Here is a 16,006-nt window from a genome sequence, read left to right on the forward strand (position 1 = left end):
GCCCAACGGCTACCGAAACGGTTGTTATCGCTTTAGAAAATCACTTTATTCAAAGCCATAGAGATAAACCTCATCTTTTCGTAATTCATAAGCGTTGTTATTATCACCATCGGCAAAATAATTTTGTCAACGACTTTTCTAAAGGTTTGGTCAAATTTGATTTATACGGCTATACGATTAATAGCACGGGCTTGCCGGGTCACGCGCGCAAGGATTTTCGCCACGCACATACAAAACAAAAACAGCATGTTGTTTTGTATGTGCGTGGCGAAAATCCTTGAGTGCGTGACCCGGCTAGCCCGTGACGAATAGTTTTCCGACGTTCATTCCGTGTTGAATCAACGTCGGAATGTTGAATGTTTAAAACGTCTTAAAATTGTTTTTATTAAACGTATACGTTGTCTTAGCTAAAAAAAACTATTCATCGTTTGACCTAAACACAGAATACGTGTGTACATTCAATAAGTATTCATTCAAAAAGCGTGAGTGATATACAATGTACCGTTAAACCTTTTAATTGAACTGCCTCGGAGTGTTGCTCTTAACGAATCCCAGGTAAAGTAAGGGATTTTTCTTTGGTAACTTTTTCTTGAAGTTGCATAAACTTCAAGAAAAATCGACAAAATTGATCGTGGGTAAAACGCTCAAAAGAAAAAGATGTCTTTTCTTTTGAGCATTTCAACAACGATCAAGTTTTGCCAATGTCAATCTAAAAAAACGTCCTGGCAATAACATCACCTCAAACAACAAACCAATCTCAAGTGATAGAAAAATCTCTATACTTTTTAATAAAAACGTTTTAAACTTTACATTAGAAGCATTTAATTTGAAACAAGCCATTTGTGCTTTTGATTTATATTATAGTTTGCATATGTACATGTATCTACTAATAAATAAGTAAATACATGGACTTGTGACAGTGCTCTGATAACTTGAACGCTCTGATAATTCGAACACTTTTGCTCGGTCCCGTGAAGTTCGAGTTATCCATGTTTGACTGTATATTTAAAATTGTTGAATAAAAGCTCATTGCACTCACTGACATGTTTGCAGCCAAAACTAGCATTTTATGTGCAATAGAAGTTGCGTTATGAGCATCGATACATCGGAAGCTGCGTTAAGATAGCTGCGAGACTGCTATTCCCACGACCACACGAGCGGAGCGGAAGTGTGGGAGTTTTTATGATAAATGCATGTGCACACAACTTACGAAAATTATTCATCAACAATGAGACGAGCCCTCGTCAAGAAATTTCATCAACAAATTTAAGCATCGGAATGTAAAGTCGTTAAAGTATAATAACGATACAAAACACATTTAAACCTATTTAAATATGTTACCAAGTCTTTGTAAACCTTCGATAATATCTTAAAACTTACCCATCTGATCGGATTATACCTAAATAGACAGATTAATTTGGACGAAAAATGCTACAAAACGCTTGAAAAGCTCGGTTTAATAAAAGTTAAGACCGAAAATTGAAACGCCAATAAAGCCGTGTGACAGATAGTAGAACTATTTAGCAGTGCGCACTTCACGAGAAAACCGTGCTCATTTCATCAGTCTATGGCATTTTTTACTTGTAATCGAATTTATTCGAAGGTTTCTGTAATAAACGTAGACCGTTTGAGGCGTAGACCGATTTACAGGTACGAAATTGTGGTACACAGTTTATCAGCCTGTGTTTTTTGTCCAATCACCGAAGGTTTCATTATTTGAAACGTTAGCCGAAATTCTTTACAACTTATGTACAAGCTAGGGCCGAACTACAACGCCCCTTCATGATGAGAACATTTTTTATTTTGCTACAGTTTTATACGCGTGAATGCTCCTACTCGCTTTCTGTGAAAGATCGCTTATCAAAACCACTCTACATTCAACGCAACCAACTTTCAAACTGTGTATAGTACACAGTAGCTTGCCATTTTATTTCTAATTGTGCATTTCAGAGTTATAATAAACATATTTCTTTATTGTTGTTGAATTACATACATTACAGTAAATTAGGCCTACAGCTTTATAACACTTTTATAACAGCTTTTATTTTGCTGCAGTTTGCAGAAATCTTCCAGACGCTTGAACGCTCATAGGTTTTCTATTATTGCTGTATTACTATATTAACAATATTGGTTATTTTAATAATATCAGTGCATTTTACTTATAATATTGGCCAACATTGCATTTCTCCTATTGCAAGGGAGAGATATAAACTTGTAATATTTTCCTTTCATTGTTGTTGTTTGTCATGACCAAACACTTTTTAAATAAATTTTCTAAAAACCTATATAAATACCACAACCTCTCGATATTGCTACCTATGACGTTTTGAAATGTAAACAAAATTGTGTATTGGTTTTCTATTATTACTGTATTAATAAAATTGATTATTCTAAGAATATCAGTGCATTTTACTTCTAATATTGGCCAATATTGCATTTCTCCTATTGCAGGGGGAAAATATAAACATATTTTCCATTCATTATTGCTGTTTGTTGTATATAATAACACCCACACCCAGTACATTACAGCTACCATTGCAGTTATCCTATTGCACTGCAGAGCCATTTGATTGCTAATATTGCATTTCTCAACCATCAGTACCCTTTCTTTTTTGCCAATATCTCTGGCCATCTCTTTGGTCGTGGGCTGTTTGACAGTGGAATTTCTAGTAAATAAAATGCGATTAATCTGTATATTTATAAGTTATGCAACAAGAAGCTACCAAATGATACAAATATATATTTAGAACAAATGATACAAACAGACCATACTTATATTACGCAGAAACAAAAATTTAGAGATTTAAAACAAAAATATTTCCATCGCATGCTCGGATAGCTGCGTTCTGATTGTTGCTTTCGATGGAACAAACATCTTCTAGTTGTCCAATACCTTCTGGCCGCAACTCTTTTTTGCACTGCTGAACTAGTCGATATTAGTGCCCAAATAATTTTTTCGGCAGAGCATAACTTTCATGCGTTGCGATGAATGCACACCACCTTACACACCAATGCAATGTGTAAGTTTGCCTGTGCAACATTCGGTCCAAAACTTGCGAACCGGTTATTATAAGCATGTCCTTCGAAGTATTAGGACTGCATTAAACAAGGAACTACTATTATCCTGAGACAGGAATTATTTCTATAGCTTTGCTTTGAAAGTTCACCTACCATCATAAATTTAAGCCGGTTTTTCTTTTATAAATGTAGGCTACTTCAAGTAGAAAGACCACGTTAAACAGAGAGCTACTACTAGCCTGTGACCGCTATTGCTTTCAATGACAAAATCCTCTCCTTCAACCCATCTCTAAGGGCGACGGCCAAATAGAGGCGGCGTTCAATTAGAGGCTTTACGATGTTTTATTTCTCATACATATTCATTTTTACTGTACATGGATTTTTTTTGCTGGTGACTGTCTGTTGGCTTATTGTCTTGTTTTAAGCATAATATATCCATAATAACCCCTGCAATGCATTTCAATATAATATAGCATACTGTTCGATTATATAAACATAATTGATAAAACTGTCATTGAAGTGGTGTTGGTTAGAAACTCATCACAGGTTCTGCTGCTTGGAATTGAGAAATATTTTTCAATTTGGTAAGGCTTTCCAATAACCTAACATAATACAAAAATGTCAGTATCAAAAAACTGTTGGTGGGCTGCACTGAAACAAACTCGGATCAAAACAATTTTAGCGGATGTATTTTTATGTTCAATTTCGTGCAGCTCCTTTTTTAGTTACAAAGCTACTGCAAAATTAATTGGGCTGGGGACAATCAACCAATAACTAATTAGTACTGAAAGGGGGGCTAACTAGATGAAAGCTTCACTATAAGATATGTAGCTAGCTAGTTAAGAATTTTTTTGGTTCTTTCAGCCAACAAATTGTTAGATTGTAGAATAATTAATAGTATTCATTCTTATATCACACTTGTAAAAACTTGTTGAGAATGCATTGATCAATGCTCATCTCTGACTCTTAGAATTAAGCTTTTTTACTCTCGATCCAACCCCTAAATTGCAGACTTACAGTAGATGTTAGATTAAAACCTAAGAATCAGAAGATGTAGTTTCCTAGGAGTGGGGCTTCATCAAAGTTATAGTTCCTTGTAAAATACAGTATGCTTACAGGATGCTTGTTTTTTCACTTGTGGAGCTAGCATGAAATTACCCATGCATGGTATACTATTCCTCAAATAGATCACAAGTGTGTTGCAGAAGTGGGGAGATAAAAGAGTTTGACAGAGGATGCCATACACCTACAGATCATTGGTATTTTGGACACACATGGGACTTACAATAGCAGTGCAGTGACAACTACCTGCATATACAACATAGTGAAAGCTACATATTCTAGAACCAAAGATGAGGATGAATATTTAGATTCGACACATGTAGGGCTTGAGTTTACTGCAGTAGAGTATTTTTATTTATTATATGAGCTGAAACTATACGAGTGGCCATGATTTGGATGGTTTTAATTAAGACTTGTTGCTGAGATGAAAGTTTCTTGTTTATAAAATTATATAATCCAATGTTGAAGATAATGCAAGTCCTAAAAATCACCATTCAAAATATCAGTTGGATATCATGAATGAAAAATCACATGCAGAAAATATCACCGCGGTTGATACCTGTTGTGCCAATAACTTGTCTAATAGATGGGTTTATAAAGTATAATTAGAGCTGTATTGGCTGTAGTTTCACAAAGGTCTTCCAACGTACCAAATATTAAGAGCTACTAGAAATTCTATGCTCTCAGCACTAAGTGAAAACAGGTGAGGCACACCACAAACTACAAAACAGGTGCAGGAAGGGCCTTATTAACCATTTGTGAGACAAGTTTACTTTCCGAGTTGAATTGGTAGGTAAATTGATTTGTAAGAAATTCACATTGGTCTTTGTTAACTATTTCGGTCAACTCAAAAAACTATGTTTTGCGCTGTATCAACTAACCAATAGTGACCAGCATTTTTTTTACAAATTGATAACAATGACGAGCCATGATGTTTTTAGGGATGCAGTCGGCTTCACCATATATCCGAACATATTCCTCTCAAAGATGCACCTTGCTAGTTTTTAAGTAGTAACTAGTGTTGAATATGTACTAGTTGTTGACATTGACCAGTCATTATCTTGTATTTGTATATAGCTGTTGTCAGACTCTTTGTTCATATCGGCTTACTCATCTGTTATGTAATTCTTATGTAATAATCCTTTTACTCTCTTGTCTCACTTATGTAGTAAGTCAGTTGCTGTCTAGCTTTCAAATATACAAGAATAACAACTAGTTTTCTGAATGGGAAACAAATGAGAACTTCAATAGTGGAAAGGCTCTGCGAACCGAGTTATCTCGGCAACCCAATTGCTGTACATTGAAAGGATCAGTCTGGCACTCAGGGTTACACAGCATTTAGAGGAAACCATAGGACAAATTTCAATTACTTTATTTAAGATACCTATAACAATATATAAGTAGCTTGACTTACAATTTTATTCCAACATAAAATATCTGCAGAGCCACTAAGCAATCAACTTTGACAACAATAGTCATGTGCATATGAGGGAAAGATAAGCAGCTTTGCCTATGTCATTTTGGGCCAGTCTGGCACATTTACATCAAAACCCATTGCAAATAATAGAATAATTTATAGTTTATACAATTCATTTTTGCCACATAGCAAATAATTCACGTCTAAAACAATATATTTTCATTAAATAATACTCGCTTTTCATCTATCTGTCTCTAGGGGATCTAAGGTTATATAAAAGATATCCTTCGACGATACTCCAACTTGTGACATTCATATTGCAAGACAGACAAAGCAACTAATCGATTACTCGAGCATTTATGAACAATTGCACAGTTACTTAATCTCTGTTTTGACCACACATCTGACCATCTATTACATCAAACTAGGTTGACATGTAACTAATAGATACTACTTCATTCTGGGTAAAGGGGGCATAAACCCATGGTAATTATCTAAGGCAAACCTTCCTGGTGAGAACCATCAAAATTTTATATACATATTTACATATTCGACAACATATTTCGACTATCACAAGGGACCAACAGGCTATTCACGTTTATCTAAGGATGATATGCACTCCTTCAAGTCATGGTTAAAAAATTAACAGTTGTTTATGGTGGGTTTTGAGATATCAGTGCTCATTATGACAGCATTACGATGATGAAATAAACGCGAAGGACAACTTATTGATTACGAGAGAAATATATCTGTGAACATTTCGACGTATGAAGTTGCATGAAAGTGCAAACAGAAGCCGTCGTATTCAACAACGTCCCATTTGAGCCTTTTTGAAAAAGGATTCCAACCTACAACATTTTCCTGATGGCTACAATTTAATTGTTTTTGAACTTTTAAGAGCTTGTAACCACATTTCCACATATTTTGCACCTGCAACACAGCAGACTAAGACATGGTAACTTTTGATACCCAATAACTGTAATGTGAATTTTGTTGCAAGTAAACCTTCAAAGTATTTAGTGGTTACAAACATATGACCTACAAAACTGGATACAAAACACACATCCTAAGGGAAATTTAATAGAAATGTCTAATGTATATTAGAGATGCCCCTATTCTAATTTCACCAGCCGATTCAGATACCGATTCATATTGAAAAATAATCCGATTCAGATTCTTTTGTGTTGCATAGATTATTGGTAATTGTATTATGCAAATATAAATATAATGCAAAAAATATAAATATTGATGTATTTATGAAAAAAAGATATACATGTATATATATTCACATACAGACATACCGTGCATCTAATAACAAACCAGTCCATGTTTCTTGAAATATGTCATTAATAATGGTAATTACTGTTAGTGGTACAGCTTTCTCTGTGATAATGAAGTCTTTCTTCTACTGCTGAACGAAATGCTGCGCCTGTACAAGTCTAGAGCAAATAAATGCGTTTTTTAATTAGTGATTCAATTATCTCAGTGAGACGTCTTTATCTTCTATCACTATTGATGTAGCCAGTCATACTGAAGGACTCGCTTGCGACAGACTTTGGAGGACAGGCTAAACACCGATAAGCCAGAGGTTATTTTATGCGATACAAACGATACAGCATATCGTCAAGATCAAGAGAGATAACTTTATGCATCGATTGCTCAAATTACTTTCGCAATGCTAGTAAATAGAAACATTACACGCATTCTTGTTTCTCATTATGGTTCTATTGTTCGTGATTGGCTGCAATAAATCATATCATTGTAATTGGGAAATACCGCACTTTGTGATTACGTCCTGACTAAAGCCAAAATATTGCTCAGCTGTGTGGATGTTTATTAGGCTATAGTCATGAAATAGATTGTGTGATAGGTCCGGAATTCATTAGGTAAAAGCAAGGAACTCGCAGCTGATGATTTTTTATTAAAGTAGCAGACTAAAATACAGGTTTCTGCTAAACAGCTGATATGTAAAAGGTATCTGAAGTTTCCGATTTTTTAAGAAAAGATCGGCCGATACCGATATTAACACCTATATATCAGCACAGATACCGATATCAAAATCGGGGCAACTCTAATCTATGTTATATCTATTGTCTATATATACAATGGATCTTCGGTTCTCGACCAAAAAATTTGAGATTTGTTCGTCTCGGACCTCGACACGCGCATTTGAACTAAAGGTTCGGAACAGCATAGTTCTAAGTTTAAAGGTTGACTTGCAACAAAGTTCACATTGCAGTTATTTGGTATCACAAGATTCACCATGTCTTACTCTGATAAAGGCGCAAAATATGTGGAAATGTGATTACAAGCTCGTAAAAGCCGCCGTAGACAGGAATCAGTTTATTTTTCTGATGTAGTCATTACATTTGGTTATTGTTTTGTCACATGATGTTCTCAGGTGAATTGAAAGCCCAACAAAAGGCTCAATATAAAACATTTCATAGCACTAGTTTACGACCAACACTTCAAATTTTACGGAAGACCGGTACCAAATATAGATGCTTGCTACTTTACAGCTTTGTATTAGCTTGGTCTAATATTAAATTACCAAATATCTGTGGTAATCTGATCATGTGACCCATACTTAATGAATAATTTCTGCAGCATTTTTCAGTATCACAGGTGACCAACAGGCTCATCATGTTTATCAGACAATGATATGTACTCCTTCAAACTAAAATTGAATAATTAAACAAATTTTTACGGTAGGTTATAGGATTTCAGCACTGAAAGTGACAGCATTACAATGACGATAAAATAGACACGTAAGAACAACAGACATGGTTTTATTGAATGCGTGAAGTATATTTGTGAAATATATATTTATATTTCGACGAATGAGGTTGCGTAAAAATGTAAACACAAGCTATCTTGTACAACTACATCCAGTTTGAGCCAGTTTAGAAAGAGATTCCAAACTACGGCGGCCCTGTGTGGCTGCGATTAACTGTTTGTTTTTTAGCTTTTAAAAGCTTGTAATCACATTTCTACACATTTTGCATCTACAACTCAGCAAAGACATAGTGAATCTTTTGATACCAAATAACTGTAATGTGAATTTTGTTGCAAGTCAACTTTTAACGAAGGTGTTATAAACCACTTTCGTCAGGTTTTCCAAAACAAAGACAAGCTTTGCGCCATTAATTCTTCACAAAAAAGAGCCATCTGGGAGGACGTCGCCTCTATTGAAGAGATTTTCTAGGGACAACTCCTCCAGTTGAGTAACCCCAAACGGTTTTGGAAAAGGATTGTTCTTCAAAGATGTGAAATAATCGTGCCATTGCTGATCATATTTCACGTTTTTTTGATCTTACTGATATGTTACATTTTTCAGCCATTTCATTATCTGCAATTTTTTGTATTGTAATCTTCAATGTTTTAGATGTTAAGAGCACAGCATACAAAATGTTGCCTTTTCTCATCCTCAGAAAATCTTTTATCAAAGTTGAACACGTTCTATATCTACCAGTTTTATTTATATTATACATTAGTTTATGGTGCAAAATATTAAAAAATACTTCACCGAAACTGTTAAATCGACTCGGAACGGATTAAAACTTACACACAGTGAAACTCGGCTAACTCAAACTTCAAGGGAATGAAAGAAAGCGTTCGAGTTATCAAAGCGTTCAAGTTATGAGAGCACTGGAACAAGTTTATGTATTTATCAGTAGATACGTGTGTATATATGCAAACTATATATAAATCAAAAGCAGATTGCCTGATGCAAGTTAAATGGCCTCGCCTCTCTTTTAATGTTTTAACAATTTTTATCAGAAAACATAAATATTTTCCTATTACTTGAGATTTGTTTTTTAGATGTGACTGCCAGGATGTTTTTAGATCAAAACAGGCAAAACGTGTTAACGGTTGAAAAGCTCAGAGAAAAGACAATTCGAATGTTTGGTAAAATTTGATTTTTTGCAAACCTTGAAAAAAATTGTTAACAAAAATATATTGCCGATATTGGTAATAGTGAAGCCTAAGAACTACTAAAAGTTGATGATGATCTAAATTGCTTGGAATAAAGTGACATTCTAAAGCGATAACAACCGTCTCGGTAGCCATTGGGCGAAAAACTGCTCAAGTTAATGAAGTTAAAGTCGAATTATCTAAAGCAATTTATCATTGCGTGGGAACGGACCAAACAAATCCGTTCGAGCTATCCGAGTTTCACTGTATATTAATTTCAATGGCAAAATCTGTTTGGATCTCGAACTCGGTTTTCAATCAATCTGGAACTTTGTTCGAGAACCGAGGTCACACTGTATCTCTATAATATTGTAATGCCAATATCTAAACTCAAGCTGGCAGTCAATTTCGATGTGAGAAATTGTCAGATGGGTCAATAAAGCAGATAATAACCAAAAAGGATGTACAATCATTTGGTTTAAGAGTTAGTGTCGGTCTACCGAACTGATGTCACGAGTTGGAGTATAGTAAAAAGCTATCATTCACTATAACCTAGAATCTTTTACCTAAAGTAATTGTAGTCACCAAATTAAAAAAAAGTTTTGCAGGAACACCTTGCTAAGTTTGGGAAGATCTGTTTAACTGTTCGAGTAATGTAAAATCTCTAAAACATAACCGTAGAACAGATCGTTTACGTTGTAGCAATGTCTAATGTATAGACAAAATTAGAATGCTATAAGGTTCAAATAATTCACATCCCGAACTTTCTAATTTCATACAAGACTCTCAAAATGATTACGACAAATCAGTGCACCAGCACCTCCACCATCAATGCCGAGCCTCATGCTTTTTGGACATGGATCCACAGCGGTACAAAAGGGCTGCACAGCAATCATTGGCTGGAGACACTGAATGTTGACTTGTGGATGGGTGAACAGTGGGCAGATTTATACAACTGCTTTATTAAACCTTTCTGACAAAGAATGGTACAACAAACTGATTATATCATTTTCCGTAACAATGGGTTGATCATATCATCACGACAACCAAAATCCCCACCATCAACGAAATGGTTGGCTTTTTTTCTCCATCCACCATTTGGAGTGTTGAGCTTGAAGTGCCACAAGAATTTGTTAGCTCTCTTGAAGAAAGGGCCCACGGTGATCAGTTCGTGCACCAGATCTTCCATGCACTTAATATTGCATCGACCTGAAAAATTCCAAGTTGGTAAAAACATTTGCGTGCAGAAATATGAACAAATGCAAACAACTAATTTATGTGCTTTTATGTTGTAGTCTATCTACCTTTAGATTTAATGCATAAACTATTTTATAACTTTGGCACCGAAAAGAATTTGCATTTTACCAACAAACTCAACCTTGCATTAGTGGTCATGGCCCCGCAGGAATGGAACCACAACAAAAAGGCCACACTTTTCCGATTGTAGTTACCTCACCATCTATTTTATTCGAAAAGATTTCAAACTACATGTACTTCATGGGTTACACAAAACTTTAATAAAATTGATATTATTTGTAAACTTGCACGTATTGCTGTTGTGCCATTAAGACTTGAGCATACAACAAATGGAGTGACACTAGAATAATCTTGCTATTATTAATTGCATTAAAACTATCTAGAATAGTAATAAAATGAGTTACACAGACTTGGAGAAGTTTGACACATGCTGGGTCATATGTCAAATTATTTTCTTACTAGTATGCTAATTATAGAAGTATATTCATTTACTGAAAACCCTGATGACTTTGCATTTTTAAGCGCTACAACAGTGTTAGGCTGTGTGTACATTAGCTAATAAAGGGGTACAAATCGTACACAAATTCAGAGCAACTTTTGATTAACAGCAAAGCTGAAACTAGCCTATAATTGGTTAGAATTGAATTTCTTTTGAATGATATTCCCGTTATGATAGAAAATGCCAACGTGGCTTGATTCAAATTTCATTGGATTAACAACAAGTATTAACAACAAATAATGCAAATACCAAGCTGCAGCATGAAAAAATGTCTTCCAGTTTAATTGAATAAACAAGGCGCTGTTGCTGCAAATACCAAGCTGTTCAACATGCGCAATACATGTAATTTGAAATGATAACTTCAGTCAAGACATGACATTGAAAAAACATGAAATACTACAAGAGCTTGCTCAAACTTTGCATGCAGTTGATTTCTTTGCTTGGCAATGTATCTGAGTTTTTTAAAGCAAACTTTTCATTACGCACTGTTTTGTTGAAGTATACACAAGAAAAAAAGTACACACCCACTAAGATTAGATATTCACGTTACAAATACACAAAAACACTTAGCGAATATTTAAAGACATAATTCATGGGTAGCATCGGCTATTGTTTTAAATGGGGCTTTAAATGTCTTCTTGATGAAAGAAAAAAGCAATCAATGGGCTATTGCATAGCAAATGCATAGAATCTCACTGAAACCATGGGCTCACACAAGCCAGATGTTAGCAATTAAACAATGTTCAATAATCCACCAATTGATTTAAGGATTAACATTTCTGAAGAATTTAAAAGTGAATATCGTTTGTCTTCAGACAGTTTCCCAAAGGATGTTGCGATAAATGATAAATTCTATAAATGTTATTGTGAGCATTAATGAGTCAAGTCGTTAACTATTTAAAAAATAAGCAATTACATTACAGGTGACATTTGATACATACAACAAAGTGCCACAACCATTGGGGTTTAGATTATGTCACAGATCTATCAATGGTAAAATGTTTTTTTAGAACAAACAAACCATTCGAAATGTTGAACAATTTAGCTTACATCACAACTACTGACAAAAAGGAAGACTAGAATATGTCATGCTGGCTACTTACTTAATTTGTCTTCGATGATGTTATTGTCAGTCAGAGCAATCCGTCTGTTGTCAATGCGCCCATACCCCCTCTTGTACAGCAAATCACGTACCGACTTTAGGTTAGGGTATCCCCAAGTGATATATGGCTCAGCAATGCGAAGCATATTAATGGTGGCTTTGTTCAATTTCACAAACACACCATTATTTATTTGCCTAAGTCGGAAAAGCTGCATAACTTTCTTTGGTTTGGGAGGGACACCATTGATTCTACAAGCATTAGTTAATATTAATTGAAAGAGATCGATTGGTGCATCTATTGATAGAAAACCACAATAACTACAAAGTATTCTAAAACCTGAGTGTAGCGGATCTCAGGTGAGGGTGCTTCAATAAGTGTGCGATAGAGTTCGTATTTTGTCTTTATTATAGTGCATGATAACGGAGTTTGACAACAAATAAGATCAGAAATCGCATATATAAGCCAAAGGTGCGACCAGAGATTCTTTGAAATATAAATGTTGATGTTTTTGGGTTACAATAAAAAAATCTTGGTCGAAAGCTACAAATGTTTTGTTTTTATTTGCAGGCCATCCAGTTATACGAGTTGGATCTACCTTGCAAAACAAGCGTGTGGAGAACACCTTAAGATTTTACGCATGCGTAGGACTAAACGATTGCTCATCACAGCGAATTCTATGGCTGACTTTTCATTATGCATAGCCCTCTAGAGTATGCACAGGGAACACTAAGGCTCCTGAAATAGTGACCAACTACAAAAAATTGGTTATGTCTTGTATTGTTATTTTAAAGGTTGACTTGCAACAAAATTCACATTACAGTCATTTGGTATCAAAAGATTCACCATGTCTTACTCTGCTGTGTTGTAGGTGCAAAATATGTGGAAATGTGATTACCAGCTCAAAAACGAACAGTTAATCGCCACCATAACTTTATTTCTCTGATGTCATGTCATTACATTTGGTTATTGTTTTGTCAAGTGATGTTCTCACGTAAATTGAAAAGCCAATAAAAGGCTCAATAAAAACTTCTCATAGCATTAGTTTATGACAAACTTTTCGGGTTTAACCGAAGACCCCATATCAAATATAGATGCTCGCTACTTTACAGTTTTATTCCGGCTTGGTCTAATCATAATCTGATCATGTGACCTATACTTCCTGCCAAACAATGCGAATAAGTTCTGCGACATTTTTCGACTATCACAGGTGACCAACAGACTCACCATGTTTATCAGACGATGATATGTACTCCTTCGAGCTAAGGTTAAAAAATTAAACGAATTTTCATGGTAGGTAATAAGATATCCGTGCTGGAAGTGACAGCATTACAATGATGATGAAATAGACGTGTAAGAAAATAGACGTGGTTTTATTGAATGCGTGAAGTATATTTGTAAAAATATTTCGACGAATGATGTTGCATGAAAGTGTAAACAGAAACCATCTTGTACAACTACGTCCCAATTGAGCCGTTTTGGAAAAAGGTTCCAATTTATGGCGGTCTCGTGATGACGACGATTAACTGTTCATTTATGAGCTTTTAATCACATTCCCACATATTTTGCACCTACAACACAGCGGAGTAAGACATAGTGAATCTATTGATACCAAATAATTGTAATGTGAATTTTGTTGCAAGTCAACCTTTAAAGAATGGACAAATACTGATATAAAATACTCACCCTCTGATTCTTATCACAAAAGCAACCTTGGGTTGAGCAGGTACAAAAAAGTTCTTAGCGCGACGAGCATCTCTTTTGTTCTTGATTAGTTCTCTTTCAGCAGTTGCATACTCTTTTGCGTATGCCTCAGCCCGCTTAAAGATTTCTTGACGCTTAGCCTTCTTCGCCTATTAATATATCACGGGTTCTATTAGGCAATACAATGTTGTATGTGAGCATTCGTGATGCGTCAATCTACCAACCTGCCACACCTTGGTAATGTCACATTTGATCTAGCATAACACAGAACCCAGGCATTTATCCCAGGAAACTGTCATGCATATCCAACACTGAGTACGCTTTTAGAGTCTTGTCCCCCATGAGGTACATGATTAGGTACACGTGAGGCAATCAAATTATATTGTACAAAATTTACAAATTTTTGTGTAGTGACTGAGATGTGCTCACAGAATCAAGTACACTTAACAAGCGTATCCACGCACATACATTGTCAGCACATACATTGTCAACAGCTATTGCTCAAGATCCTAATCAATAATGTTATGTATTTTTGACCACGATAATTGAACTATTGCCCTATAACTTTAATAAACTAATTAAGTGTAAACTAAACATGTTGTTGGATTTGTTTGCTGATCATCTATTTAATAATGTTACCACACATGTAGAGAAAATGATGAGAGGCGCGTAAAGAAAATTTCAAGTTAATGACTACACCGGACTAAAGAAATGACCATCACATGTTATACAACTAATGTTATATAGGGAAGTTGAAAATAGACTTGACGAGTTCCTCATTTAAAATTTGAGCTGTATTTATGATGAACACAAACAAAACTCGGAGGTCTTACAATGACAAACTATTGTTTCTAACTTTACAAATAATAGTATATAAAATCGCGATCATTTAAAATTCAATGAACACATGATCGTCTGAAAAAAATTGAAGCAAGTAATTACAAAGCATACTATAACAATTGCCAGACCAGAGTATCTAAAGACCAGTCAATGAGTCAAAAAACCTTTTTCACTGGTTGCTGTCGCTACACTCAGAATAACATGAAACTTTCGAATATCACTTTGATTATCAGCATAGCAAACATCTAGAAACAAGTGCTACTTAAGTATTTAAAATGCAGACTTCAGCGGACGCAAAAACTTTAGATGTCTGACTCAGGGTCAGAACTCTGACCAGCGGTCTCTTCTTTCTTAAAACTTTTCTTATATTGTAATAATTTTTAATACTCATTTTGTTCAAAGAATAATTCTTAAATGCCTATATAAGTGCCTTTAATCCAAATACTCTTGTTTTCTAGTCATCTAGGATTATTTCAGCTTAGTTGTTCTATACTTGGTTATACCATACTTGGTTTGCAATCCTATATAAATATTCATAATAATCATGTAACACTCATAGAAACATTGCGACATATATATTCATTTTGGACTACATATCTTAAAGAGAATTTCGCATCGCAGAAAGCCTCTCATAAAAGTTTCCTTCCAGTGAGCACAACTAATAATTTAATAAACTTCAAAGCAATGTTTGGTTAAGAACCCAATAATCAGCGGCTTTACCTTGTTACGAAGATAAGTGGCTTGAGCGAGCTTGGCTTTATACTCCTCTGCCTGCTTTTTTCTCTTTGCAAGTGTTTCGGGCACAGAAGGGCGCTTACTGTAAGTTACAAGATGTCTACATACACAATATACCAAAAATGTTTTTCCATAATTATTATTTAACGAACTGTTTACACATGAACTATGAAGTTATTTCCTTCATTACGAGAGCAAAATGTTGACAACACTCCATAATTTACGAAGCTTAAACCAAAGGCGCTAAAACTGTGTTTTTAATTGAACACAAGCCATCTACGAAAGGGATTGAAAAGGATTACATTTAAGACTTACCTAACAGGCGCCATTATTCAATCGCGTCAAAACGGAAAAGGACTTAGTTTTAAGGCTGAAATGTAAATAACGTTCGGGTAATTGTCCGCAATTGAAGTTTTGAGTTTTTATTTTTGAATCAATTATTTTTTTAATTGTACATTT

At 34.9% G+C, this 16,006-nt stretch overlaps 1 protein-coding gene across 1 annotated transcript; it reads right to left on the reverse strand.

Annotated features, from left to right (window-relative positions):
- Positions 1-10,354: 10,354 nt before the first annotated feature.
- LOC137385909 (large ribosomal subunit protein uL30-like) lies at positions 10,355-15,919 on the reverse strand. Its single transcript, XM_068072517.1, has 5 exons — positions 15,863-15,919; positions 15,533-15,629; positions 13,955-14,121; positions 12,272-12,519; positions 10,355-10,621 (listed from the first exon to the last, which is right to left on the reverse strand). The coding sequence occupies exons 1-5, from the start codon at positions 15,874-15,876 to the stop codon at positions 10,413-10,415; spliced, it is 735 nt and encodes a 244-aa protein (XP_067928618.1). The 5' UTR covers positions 15,877-15,919; the 3' UTR covers positions 10,355-10,412.
- Between the last annotated feature and the right edge of the window lie 87 nt (positions 15,920-16,006).

The sequence above is a fragment of the Watersipora subatra genome, chromosome 1 (assembly GCF_963576615.1).
Source record: "Watersipora subatra chromosome 1, tzWatSuba1.1, whole genome shotgun sequence".
Taxonomy (NCBI): Eukaryota; Metazoa; Bryozoa; class Gymnolaemata; order Cheilostomatida; family Watersiporidae; genus Watersipora; species Watersipora subatra.

Coding starts and splice junctions, on each gene's coding strand:
- LOC137385909 (XM_068072517.1), bottom strand. Junction 12,520..13,954: donor TTTGTGATAAGAATCAGAGG/GTGAGTATTTTA, acceptor TAATGCTTGTAG/AATCAATGGTGTCCCTCCCA. Junction 10,622..12,271: donor CATCATCGAAGACAAATTAA/GTAAGTAGCCAG, acceptor GGAATTTTTCAG/GTCGATGCAATATTAAGTGC.